We start from the raw sequence: 12,509 nt of genomic DNA, 5'->3' as shown, positions 1-12,509 counted from the left end.
TTGTGGTTATGAAATGGAAAATGACTTGAAATGCCAGTTGTGCTGTCAGTGAAATAGTGGTATTCAGGAATGAAACCTCTGAGCAAAGAGCAGAGAAATGTCTCAGGACTGAGATTCCTGGCAGGGGTCAAATAATCTGGGAAAGATGGAAGCTCTCAGGCTTCAGGAGTGTGCTCTGAGTTCAATGGAGGGTCCTTACTTGTGCTCAGAGGCAGTGAGAGGCAGGTGTCGAATCAATTGTGCCTCTTCATCACACAGATACATTGCTCCCATCCCACCCCTGATCATAGGAGGATGCACTGGTCCTTGGGGATACACTACAAGGCGGCAGTGAAAGAGCTGGAACTGCCAAATGAAAGCAGAGGCAGCTGGGAGCAGCCGGCATACCCATACCCTCTTCCCCACATCAAGATGAATGCTGGTTGTGGTGCTCAGCCTTGCACTATTATTTCCCTCCTCATGGCCACTGGCCTGCTAATACTGCAAGGCAGGAACAACCTAGGAAGGAAACATTAGAGCTGAGCCTGGTGGGGCTCAGCTGTGTTGTCACCGCCACCTTGGGATGCCCTTGGAAAAGCCTGGGGTCCCTGAGGGCACATTGTTTATCATACACATATCACCTGCTTGGGCCTCAAATGACAGAGTTGAGTAACTGCAGTACTGAACGTGGTGTGTTTCTTTTATTCTTAGCTCTGCTAAATACATTAGACAGTTTTACGTAACTTCCTTTTCACATCCTTTTACAAGAAGAGACAACATATTCTCAAATTCAGAAGATGGAGGTCTGTAGTTCTTCCTTAAACATGCCTTCAAAATGGAGGTCTTTTGCCATAAGCTCTTCTTCTACATCCTCTAAGGCCCACTGATGATCAGTCAATTCTAAAGCTTCCCATTCCGTCTGCATTGAAATGAAACAGGCAGAGGGGGGAAAAAAAGCAGATTTGAATCAGATTTAAATCAGATATGACTGTTTTATCAGGTTTGCTTCATTGTAGTGTAGAGCTGCCAGACCTGGGGCAGCTTTTATATACCTCATCAGTTATTGCCTCTAATTTTACCAACAAGAAGCCAGAGTAATTCCCTTGGTTGTCATGGGGAAAGCAAAAAGGGAATGCAAGTGGAAACACCATACCTTGAATGCTTTGTTAGTGTCTGCTGGCATGGCCATTGCTGCCCCTGTCATTTGTTCTTGCATCACTCTGGACTGATCTGCAGCTACAAAAAGAGAAAGGAGAGCTTTGTTTTTATTTGCTTCACTAAACAGCACTTGGATCACAGAGCCTGCAGGCTGTGCCGGATAGTTGGAGAACTCACCTCCCCCCTTAAACAAACTATTAACTCGTCCATGGCAGTTCTCATAAGGCATCTTGTCCCCGTTCCTTACATCTCAACTAAATTTGCTTAAAATATGCAGGCAGATGGAGGAAAATATGGTCCTGTACGTTCCCCATCGCCATCTTGCCTTGCGTGTAACATTAAGTAACTACTGCAGCTTTTCTTAAAACTGCTCCTTGCCAGCAATAAAAGCAAAGCCAAGATCAGAAGCTTCTACTTGCCAATTTGATGAGAAGGAAAGCATGGGTTAATTACCATAGAGGTTTACCAGCAAGAGTGCAAGAGAGATGAGTAATTGCTGCAGGTGATGTCAAACCTGGCTAGTGGAGGGTAACTTCACAGCAGTGAGGGGCTTTTGGGTTGGAAATGCAGACACGTTTCCACAGCAAGTTATTTAATGAAAGGAGAAGCCAGCTCCTTCCCAGAAGTGATGGTGACTTACCATTATCTTGACCCAGAATGAGAGTATAAATGCTTCTGAGTCCAAACACATTCAGGAAGTACCAGGAAGCAGAGCTCACCCTGAGAAATCAGAATAAGCGTGTCTGACTTCAGTTTAAAGATGCCCGTGTGTGACAAACGTTGCTTGAGACTTGATCTCATGAGCATGCACAGGCGATTCGAGGGCTTTTAAAACATTGAGAATATTCCAGGTATTCAGCTCTGATTGTGGAGAACACACTTACCAGGATGCATCCAAAGTGAGCAGTTCAATTCCCTGCTGCAGCATTGGTTTGAAACGCAGTGTCAGGGGAAACGGGACCTTTGCTGAAGGACAAAATGAAAGCCAGTGTCACAAGGTAACACAGGGTACTTTCAGAGCAGATCCAAGGCCAGTAGCCATTTCTTTCATTAGATCAGTGTAGTCTGAAGGTAACACATAAAATAACAGCACATACTTCTGAAAAAATTCTATTACTGATTTTAAAATGAAACCTTTTAAAACCATCACAGCCAAACTATCGCAGCTGTTGTTTCAGTGGCTGTGAAGGGAAACGCCTTTTAGTAAGGAAACAGTTACTGCATAAACAACAAGGAAAAGAAGCCCCAAAGTTGTGAGCTTAAGGGAGCCGTCTGATTTGCAATCCCTGCGTTACCCAGTAAATGACTGCCTGGATGAGAGGAAAATCCCCTGCATCAACTCCAAGCAGTTTTAATAAATGCTCTTTTTCCCACTATAACTGTTTAGTTACAATCTGTTTGGTTTGTCATCACATCCAGTACTCTGAGAATAACTTTCCCTCCTTTGCTACGGGACAAGCCACTCAATGGACTTCATGCAGTGCCACAAGCTGGATTCACCCTGCTTCCAAGTCTACTGCTTTCAGGTATGGGATCAAACTTCTGAAGGAGTCCAGGCTCTAAAGGTCCTCACCCAGCATGGCCAGACCCACAGGCTGTGTTATTCCCCACTTACTTGTGACGAAGCCTGAGAACGTCATATTGATCCAACCACCGATAAGGATCATAGGCAGCACGTTAGTTACGTTCCCTTTCATCATGTCTGTCAACATGGTGGGATCTGGAAACCAAACATTGAACATCATGTAGCAGTGTAGCACACTAAAGGTAGACGGGAGATAATAGCTCACCAAGGTGAGGTGTCTCGAATACAAAACCAAATGAGAGCTAACAATTCTGCAGCCTCCCCCCTCCTCTGCCCTCCAGCCTCAGCTCATTTCCCACCTCCACCCTCACATTCACTGAACTCTTTGCCAAGGTGGTTCTCCCTTGACATCTTTTTCTTCCTGCCTACACTCACCACACCGTAACGTACCTGTCATTGGTGAAGGAGGCACTACCTTCCTTTTTGTTTTCTTAAAAAATCCATCTTCTGGGTTATTAAAATAGTATTTCCGGGTCAGGAAAGACTGAAAACAAAAAGAGCCAATGCCAGCATTGTAAGCAACGGACAGTGTTATTTCTTGCTCATTAAAAACACCTTAGGAGTGATCTAACGATGCTTTTCTCAGCTGTTTCACCACCTGGATGCCCTGAACCTCATTATTTTGATGTTTCCTTGAGCACCAACTTTGTCTTGCAAAAATTCCTTCAATAATCCTAAGCATTCTCTTAAGAAGGATCCACCATTCACACTCTGTTGGCTCAGCACCGATACCAGACGGTTCCACTCCCCAACCCCAACTTTACAATACATGAATTAAGCAGCAAATAGAGCAACTGACTCCCACAGAATCACAGAATGACCCGGGTTGGAAGGGACCTCAAAGATCATGTAGTTCCAACCCTCCTGCCTGGCAGGGCCACCAAACATACACCTTTACTAGATCAGGTTGCCCAGGAGACCCCATAGATCCCCATAGAGACCCCATAGATCAGGTTGCCCATGGCCCCATCCAACCTGGCCTTGAACACCTCCAAGGACGGGGCATCCACAACCTCCCTGTGCAGCCTGTTCCAGGCCCTAACCACTCTCCTAGTGAAGAACTTCCCCCTAACATCCAACCTAAATCTTCCCTCTTTTAACTTCAAACCATTTCCCCGTGTCCTGACTCCCCCAGTCCCCTGAGCTCTCAGTCCCTGTGGGTTTAGTCCCTGTGGATGCTCAGCCTGGCGCTTTGGAGGCAGGTTAATGAAACATCGCCATGAAGGGGGTAGAGGGGACCCTATGCCCACCCCACCCCGGGGCTATGAGTCCCACTATGAGCCCCGAGCTGCCCACACAGCTCCGTACCTGCTTGGGGATGTACTTGCCGTTCTCCCTCAGGACTCTGCTCCGGATCAAGACCTGGCTGTAAAACAAAGGGACGATGTGAATGGCGGATAGAAATGAAGGAGATAGGAACGGCTTGAAGGGGCGGCAGGGCCGCGGCCTGACCTGTCCGACACCTGCTCCTGAGTGAGGCGCTTGTCGCTCTGCAGCAGGATGGAGACGTAGTGCCGGATCATACCCACGAAGAAGGTGATGAAGACGATGGGCAGCACCACCCACAGGCGGATGTTGGAGTCCAGCAGCAGCTCGGGTTCGCTCATGGTCACTCCGTTATTGATCCAAACCCGACCCGGCTCCCGCTCGGGTTCCGGCCGCTTCCGGGCCGCACTAGGCCGCGATTCCACTTCCGCATCCGGTAGGCTCCGGAAATACGTCACCGCGCCTCAAAGGCGGGAAGCTCGAGTTCCGGTAACAACCTCAGGGCTCGTTACCTCAGGGCTCCGTTCAGCCGCGGCCTGGTCAGGTGGGTCGGAGCGCTGTGCTGTTCTGAGCTGTATTGCTTCATTCTGCTTAACCCAACAAACTAAAACAACAAAAAACCCCCATCCCATTAAAACTGCTTTAAATCCACGTCTCCTGAGCTCACTCAACCTTTTGCTGTGTTATTACAGGTGGTGATGAAGGATTTGGTACCATGGTGTCCAAAAGGAAGTTGTCTGAAATCGGTGTTAATGAAGAGAGCTCCAAGGCGGGTGTGTTAAGTAGGTACCTGGTGGTGGATGGAAACCCTATGGGAGCTGTGATAACAAGAGCTTTGATTACACCAACAGCTCCTTATTAGCAATACTATTGGTCCGAATCAGTATTTCTATGAGTCGTAATATAACCACACTAAAAGCAGAACCGTGTGCCATATCTTTTGTCTGTCAGTGTTAACCATCTTGAGCTTCAGGTCCTTTGGAGAGCAATGATTCAATTCTGTGTGATCAAATATCTCTAAAGCCAAAGTAACCTCTGTGTGTAGCTGAAAGGAAAACGTTCTGCTTGAGCAGGTGGATGGGAGAGCCAAGCTCCAAGTGTGGTGGAAGAACCTCTAGGTCCAATCTGTGCTTTTTAAGGCTGAGGAACTGTGTGCTCCATTCACTTATTAGCAGATATGTCTTCATTAGGAGTGAGGCATTGCAGGTACCTGTGGTTATGGAGCACTAAAAGGGGTGAGCCAGAAGTGTTCCCTTGTTATGCTGCAGGGGTAGCTTCATTCTAGGGCTGCACTGGGCTCTGAGTTAGCAAACAGCTGCTGTCAAGTAGAACCACATAACACTGCTGTTGATCTGCTTCTATAAGTGTGTTACTAGAAGGTTAATTTTGAATTAATTCATTTTATGAAAGATTCAGGCTTCTCTTTTTCGTGCAGTAATTTGATGTGGGTTGTCTTGTTTCCTCAGAAACAAAGAAGTCGCGGGTTTCTGATAAGAGGACCCTCACCCAGGGTGGATTGGAGAATGAGGGAGTGTTTGAAGAGCTGCTGAGAGCATCAGGAATCGTACTGAAAGCTGGAGAAGGGCAGAACGAAATAGGTATTTGTGTGTGAAAGCCTGCAAAGCTGACTGTTACAAAGCAAAGTTGAATTGCCACACAGGGCCCTCAGTGTTCCAGCTCTATGATACAAGGAAGCTGTTATTGGTCCTGTTAATGCAGTGGGGTTTGGGCAGGGGAAGGCTTCTTTGGGATGGTAGGGATGTTGGAGTGACTCATTCATATGATGTTACGCACCAAGTCACATCAATGAGCTTTGCTTGTGGTTACGGTGCTGATTCTGCTGGTAGTTGGCTACTCAAGCACATAAGGCAAAGGGACCCTTGGGTTGCACATCTGGTAATGATTGTGTTGCACTCTCAAGGACAAAAAAAACCCCAACAACTGGGGGGGGGGATTCTTCCTCTGCTTCCTGATCCCTTGTTCTGTCTTGAATAGGTTTGTCTTCATCTGCCAAAAAATGGCAGGAATTTGTCCATCAAGGCCTTTTGTCTGCCTTCAGCTCGGGGCAGAGAGAGCACAAGTGGTGACATTGTGCAGCTTTTACTAACTGGAGCTCTTGGTAGAGCAAAGGCCAAAATGATGGTGAATGATCTTGAGAGCTTGTGCCTCATGTTATTTTGACTTCATATGCCTCTAATATGTCAGTTTCTTTATTCTCTTTTGAAACTCCTCCTTAGCTGTGGATCAAACAGCTTTCCAGAAGAAGCTCCGCATGGCTCTGGAGAAGCACCCATCGTACCCAGGTGTAAGTAACCGCCTGAGCTTTGGCAGGAGCCAGATTGAAAACGCAGCCCAGATTCCCCAATCCTTTCAGTGTTATCAACCCAGCGTTTTGGTTTCACTGTTCTTCTGAACACTCAGAAGTGAAGTGATGACCAGCTGGTGTCTTACCTCCTGTGCTGTGCTTGCCCTGAGATTGGTTTGGAACAGTTCCACAAACAACAGCTGCATTTCCACTGCCATGAACTTTCCTATAAGACAGCAGTAGATTGACACATCTTTTCAGGAAGTAGATAATTTCTCTCTGCTTTCCAGGTTGTGAAGCAGTTTATCAGTGGATTGGAACTGCACATTAAGGACAGAAGTCAGTTCAAGAACTGCCTCTTGCCATGCACTCCCACACGGACTGAGGGGTCAAGGTTACGAAATGTGTTTTTTGCCCTCCCCTTTGGTCAAAGCTGGTCTATACTTAATGTCACATAACACTGAGCTGAGTGGGGGGAAACCCCTAACATAGCATCTCTTTGGTTTAGGGGTGCTTTTGATATCTATATAAGTCATTGTTAGTGGTTTTAGGAAAACAAAAGGTAATAGGAAGAGTTATTCTGCTCTCCTCACCTGCTTTTACAACTGCAGTGGGATCTTTTACCTTGCAGGACTCTGGTGCACTCATACTGTGAGAGCCTCATTAAGCTGCTGCTTGGAATTAAGATCTTACAGGTACGTACATCTTAGTTTACTCTTTATGGTGGTATTGATCTATTTAAGGGCTCTTTTGCTTGGGTAAGTAACTGGAGTGAAAAGCAACTCAGCTGGGGCTGAGACAGAGAGCCCAGGTTGGCCCAGAGTAATTAGAAATCCTGGCCATCTGCTCTGCTTTAGTTACATTATGCAGACAGCTTGCAAGTTGTGTTTTTCAGCTTGCAGGCTGGCATTAGAGATGTTTTACATATGAAGTATTTTTGCTTGTCCCTTGGAATCTTTTATTCTCTGTTCATATTTCACCTTTGGTGAAAGGTTGGCATTCGTAGCAGTGCCACAGTTGAAGCAGTGAATCATCAGCCTAACAGTGTCCTTTTGCCTTTCTTACAGCCTGCTGTCATAATGCTGCTGTTGGAAAAGATCCCCGAGTTCTTTTTTGATGTGTGAGTACAGGCTGTTTCCCCTCTATCTTGCAACTTACTTCCTTCTTTTTGAACAATCAGCAGCTGTTTAATTGTTGTTTCAAATTTACCTTCGTGGATGCCTGCTCTGCTGTGTGTAAAAAATATCATCATTCATCCATGTGTAAAATCATCTGCAGGTACCACGTCTTTAAAGTGGTGGGTGCATATAGGAGAAGACAAATTCATAGGAGGTGAAACACATCACCCCCATGATTCACTGTCCTGGAGGTATTTCAGTATAGCAGAGGGGCTATGAGGTATCCTGCTATTTAAAGAAGAGGAAAGTGGCTGGCAGAGTTTTATGTGGCTGTTAGATGTAAGCAGACCTCCCTTTAAGAATGCAGTTTGTAGTCAAACAAGGGAAACAGAAGCATCTGTTGTTTATTCTTGAATTGAATTCTTCTTGAATTCTTCTTGAATTCTTGAATTTACCTACTGCAGGAATAGAACCTTACAGGGTTCTGTGTTGCAGAGTGTAGAGGTCTGAAATAATTGTGGTTGTTCTTGTTTATTTTTTTTAAAAGGCTGATAAGAGGAAACTACTGGCAGATAAACGTACTGCTGGATAGCAGGAATGAGGGACTGGGCACCAGCTTCTGCCTTGGGAAATTAATTAATTGTTGTTGAAAGCTGAGTGGAAGCTCAGGGATAAGATGGCTCTGTGCATGTTCTCTTTCTTACAGCTTAGCCAAATGCATCAGACAGCATCTGGGCACAAGGACACTGGACTCAGGGGGGATTTGGGCCAAGCCAGCATAGCCACACTTATGGTAGCATAGGAGATCTGAAGTGAGGTCATGTTGCTTGTGTTGTAATTAAGATGCTGCTGGTGGTGTTCTGAGACAGGTTGGTGGTATCCCTTATTTGTGTGTGAGTGGTGTAGGGTTCCTTCACAGTGCTAAAAGCTCCATGTTTATATTTTCACAATGGAATCTGAATAGTTGGTTAAGGTGACTTTCATTCCATGCTTTTGCTGACCAGCATCAAAGCCTTGGAGTCTGTCTGTGGATCTGACTCAGCTGTATTTCACTTCTGTCATTTTAGGGTGGGTACCTTTGGAACAAACTTCCCTCGGCTCATTGTCAATCAGTTTAAATGGCTGGACAGTCTTCTCGACAGCCAGGTGGGTATTGATGGAGCAGCCACTGCGTGCTTTTCCACTTAACATCTGGAACACCTCTCAGATGGGCTGAGCTCAATTTTGATGCTAATGCAAACAGGTGTTTCCATTTTCATGCCCTGAATAAATTAAATACTTGATGAAATTTAATTCTTATTCACATTCTTTCCTTTAATAATTTCTGAATGTCCCCTTTTATTTTCCCTCTTCTCTTGCTATAAATCTTCTTTTTCATGTTTTCTTCTCCACATACTCATCCACATTTTGAAGGAGTTGATGGCAGAAAGTTACAGTTTCCTCTTATTTAATTTTAACAAGAGATACTGGATACCTGCCAGCATCTGGGGATGGATTCTCTGTTCTGGCTTTGGTGGTCCCTATTCCCTCCCTTTCCCTTCCTGTTTTACAAGTGATCTTCTTCTCTGCAGGATCTTGTCAAGAAGTTAATGCAGATGCTTAGCGTGTCTCCTGTACCAATCCAGCATGATATAATCACCAGTTTACCTGAGATCCTGGAGGATTCCCAGCAAAATGAGGTTGCCAGAGAGTTGAGGTACAGCTCATCCTATTTTTTTCCCCTCTTCTTTCTTGAATAGAAAAAATATATATTTGTATGAATGCAGGTTGCACTAAAGCTGCATGGCAACAGGATGTTTTCTACACGCTATACTTTTAAAGTGGTCTAACTACTCCAAAATGGTCTAAAACATTCTGTTCTTTGAGTGCAGCACAGACTGATGATAGAATCATAGGATGGTTTGGGTTGGAAGGTCTCCCCTGTTCCTCATGTACTTGCTAACATCTGGGGTTTAGACCCCCTCCAGTGGCTTGTAACAATCCTTTGTTAAGGGCAAGGCAGTGACAGCATGTTCTACCTTAGGTCAGGCTAAGTAATATTATAACAATCCCCTTTTTTTCCTGTTGATAATGAAACCAGGACCTGCCAAATTTCAGGTTCTCAGGTTATATGAAGAGGGTGATTTGTTTTCTTTTCCTTGCACATCAGCTGCTTACTAAAACAGGGCAGACGGCTCACAGTTCCAATTCTGGATGCTCTTTCTCGTTTGGATCTTGATGCAGAACTTCTGGCTGAGGTAAGAGCTTCTACTGGGTGGTCAAGCAAAGTCTTCTAGGCTCTCCCCTTTTGTAAGCCAATTAAAAATGATGATGTCAAGCTCTTCTTGGAAGTGCCAGGTGATATGATAAGGAGCAGTGATACAAATTACGGTCTAGGGGAGTTGGATTGGACACTTGGAAAATGGGTTAGGGTCTACAGCACTAGCATGGATTATCAGAGCAGCAGGGAGGGGAGTGGTTGTGTCTGCTCCTGAAGATCCTCAGGATTTAGCAAAGCCAAGGCTAGTCTGATCTAGTCATGGTGATATTCCTGCTGTGAGCAGAAGGTTGCATTTGTGTCCTCCAAAGATCCCTCCCAGCAACCTACTCTGTATTTCTACGGACCATGTTATTGCAGCCAACCCTCAATGCTCTCCCCTCAGGTGCGGCAGTCTGCCATGACCATCGTGCCTTCTGTAAAACTGGAGGATTTGCCTGTGCTCGTAAAATTCATCCTCCATAATGTCAAGGCTGCGGATGCTGTAGAGGTATGGTGCTTTGCCTGTACTAAAGACCAGTAAGTTTTATAATCCAGTGCGTGTTTTAACAGAAGCAGTTCATTCAACACATAAAAGTGTGTGCTTTAGTAGTTCTGAGTAAAGTGTCAAGGGTCAAAGCACGTGTGGAAAGCAGCTGCCCTTTGACATGGATTTGGTTGTGCTTTGAGGTGTGAAATTGAAATCTGCTCCTCTCTACCAGCAGTATTTTCTCATTTGTTTTTAGAACTTGTAATTCGTTTTTCAGTGTCGATGTTATGATACTATGTTAAGCTCATAGACCAGAAAACTCTTTGAGGCAAATTTAAGCCTTTCAATTTTATCTAAGGATTTTCACTCTTTGGAACTTTTAAGAGTTCTAAACTCCTAAATTGTCCAACAGAGCTGGGTTTGTAGCTTGGTAGTTCTAGTTTTCTCCACCAAATTTGGTTTTAAATTCTACTTAGGAAACATTCCAAAAAGGATGGTTCTTATGTTCAGAGGACTTCTCTCTTTCTCCCTTGTAAGACTCCTTGGTTGAGCCAACCTTGCTGAATAATTGGACGTGGGGCTTTTATCATTCTTGGAGGAAACCTCAGCAGAAGTCCTGCTTTCTGCATGCACGCACTCATGCCATCTTAATATGATGATGAAGTAATTAAAAAAAAAAACAGAAGTTGAGCACTTCTTAAAATTTCCTTAGCCTTTATCATTCCTCCCTTGTATGTCAGAACGGTTTGTGCAGGGATTTGTCTTACAGGTGATTTCTGATCTTCGTAAGAGCTTGGATCTGTCATCATGCGTTCTGCCACTGCAGATGCTGGGTTCCCAGAGAAAGCTTAAAAGCCAAGCCCAGACCAGGTAACTTTCCATGATTCTGTAGTGGTTAGGTGGTATTGGAGGCCTTCATCTCTTCTTTATCTGGTCTCAGAGATGCGCCTACTTACATTCATTCGAGTTTGTCCTAAGTGAAGCTGCTGATACTTCTATTCCTTCCTACTCGGTGCTAGCATAATACCTTTATCATTCTTTGTCCAGCCGGCTTCCCCTGCAGTGCGTGTTGGTTGAATGAAGGTTGATGAACGGTCCTGGTTTGAGTGAAAAACTCAGCTATCAGAATAAATCTACTTGGAAAGAAAATCTGTCTTTCATTCTTGGTGTCAGCTTCAGAGGCTGAATTGACAGCTGAGATTTATTTTCTTATTCTGAGCAACTCGGTGCCTTTCTGTGAACCCCCTTATAGCTCAAACTCTGCAGACAATATACTGACACGTTTCATTGTAAAGCAAAAAATGTTCACTTGAATTCAGCAGCTTTCCCAGCTTATCTCTACCCCTCATTTTTTTTTCTTTTCCCTTTCTGTACTTATCTGGTGCATTGGCAGTGTGCCCTGTGCATAGCTTACATCCTTTCACCAAAGTCAGAGATGACAAGATGCTGTCTGCATCCACACCTGCATGAGGGCACATGTCCCCTGCCCTTACCAGAGCATTCCCTTTACAGAATTGCTGCTTCCCATAACTGCTGTGATTTCTAGACTGCCTTGTTCCTTTCACTCCAGTATTTACAGTGGCTGAGTCATCATTTCTGGTCATTAACAGTTCTTCCATGAGCCAAATGACCACCAGCCAGAATTGTGTGAAGGTGCTTTTTGATGTGATCAAGCTAGCTGTAAGATTCCAGAAAGATATCTCTGAAGCTTGGATTAAGGTAAGATGCACGTCAGCCCTTGTTTCCTTATGTAATTCAATCAGGTATCAAAAGGTGAATGTTAGCCCTGGTGGTTACTAGTAGGGATTCCATTCATTTCCAGAACTTCAGTTTTTTGCAAGACCGGTGCTGTTTGGAAATATCCATGCTGAATTCTCACACCTTTCTTTTGAGTGCCTTCTGAATTCTGAGTTGCTGGCAATATCCAGTTTGCTGGTTTGGATAGCTGTCCTGTTGCAGTGAAGTCTTTTGGTGTATGCCTTGTTTTTTCATCTGTCCTTATGTAACACTCATGGTTTGGAAATACAGTACTGTACTTTAAATAATGGCTTTCTTGTTTCTTCGTTCTTTTTTTGCTCTTAGGCTATTGAGAACAGCACATCTGTATCTGACCACAAGGTAATACTTCTGACTCTGTGCTTCTCTTTGTGAGTGTCCTTTTCTCGTGGTTCTCATAGCTGTCTCTATGGGCATAAGTGAAGAGATTTTCCTGTTTGGAGTAGAAACCACCAGTGATATTGCCTGGGTGGTTCTGCTGGTGTCTGACTTGTTGCTACTGTAACAGCCATTCATTTTGTTATAACTCTTTAGTTCATCCCTTCTGTGCATCAAGAGATAAAGTAGGGATCTCCCCTGTCAGACTGATGAGAGTG

The 12,509-nt window shown here is 44.7% G+C and overlaps 2 protein-coding genes across 3 annotated transcripts in view; one reads left to right on the top strand and one right to left on the bottom strand.

Annotated features, from left to right (window-relative positions):
• Positions 1–769: 769 nt before the first annotated feature.
• On the bottom strand, positions 770–4,245 carry EMC3 (ER membrane protein complex subunit 3). Its single transcript, XM_015874582.1, has 8 exons — positions 4,175–4,245; positions 4,031–4,088; positions 3,113–3,206; positions 2,753–2,857; positions 2,022–2,103; positions 1,778–1,857; positions 1,133–1,215; positions 770–898 (listed from the first exon to the last, which is right to left on the bottom strand). Exons 1-8 carry the CDS (start codon positions 4,243–4,245, stop codon positions 770–772), a joined length of 702 nt encoding a protein of 233 aa, XP_015730068.1.
• The window catches only part of FANCD2 (FA complementation group D2), a 30,201-nt gene continuing 21,838 nt past the window's right edge, over positions 4,147–12,509 (top strand). The window contains exons 1-14 of one of the 2 annotated variants that reach the window (XM_015874584.2): positions 4,147–4,532; positions 4,681–4,770; positions 5,455–5,586; positions 6,226–6,293; positions 6,584–6,687; positions 6,925–6,988; positions 7,361–7,413; positions 8,479–8,557; positions 8,983–9,107; positions 9,561–9,648; positions 10,054–10,158; positions 10,907–11,007; positions 11,748–11,856; positions 12,220–12,255. In XM_015874584.2, the coding sequence (XP_015730070.1) occupies positions 4,262–4,532; positions 4,681–4,770; positions 5,455–5,586; positions 6,226–6,293; positions 6,584–6,687; positions 6,925–6,988; positions 7,361–7,413; positions 8,479–8,557; positions 8,983–9,107; positions 9,561–9,648; positions 10,054–10,158; positions 10,907–11,007; positions 11,748–11,856; positions 12,220–12,255 (1,425 nt within the window). In that variant the 5' untranslated portion in view covers positions 4,147–4,261. The remainder of the gene's footprint in view (positions 4,533–4,680; positions 4,771–5,454; positions 5,587–6,225; positions 6,294–6,583; positions 6,688–6,924; positions 6,989–7,360; positions 7,414–8,478; positions 8,558–8,982; positions 9,108–9,560; positions 9,649–10,053; positions 10,159–10,906; positions 11,008–11,747; positions 11,857–12,219; positions 12,256–12,509) is intronic. The other variant, XM_015874585.2, reaches the window with a different exon arrangement.

Source organism: Coturnix japonica, chromosome 12, assembly GCF_001577835.2.
Source record: "Coturnix japonica isolate 7356 chromosome 12, Coturnix japonica 2.1, whole genome shotgun sequence".
Classification (NCBI taxonomy): domain Eukaryota; kingdom Metazoa; phylum Chordata; class Aves; order Galliformes; family Phasianidae; genus Coturnix; species Coturnix japonica.
The sequence above is the reverse complement of the archived record's forward strand: the minus strand, read 5'-3'. Positions and strand labels throughout refer to the sequence as shown.

Coding starts and splice junctions, on each gene's coding strand:
- EMC3 (XM_015874582.1), bottom strand. CDS start 4,245: ATGATCCGGCACTACGTCTCCATCCTGCTGCAGAGCGACAAGCGCCTC. Junction 1,216..1,777: donor CATTCTGGGTCAAGATAATG/GTAAGTCACCAT, acceptor CTCTTTTTGTAG/CTGCAGATCAGTCCAGAGTG. Junction 899..1,132: donor ACACTAACAAAGCATTCAAG/GTATGGTGTTTC, acceptor ATTTCAATGCAG/ACGGAATGGGAAGCTTTAGA.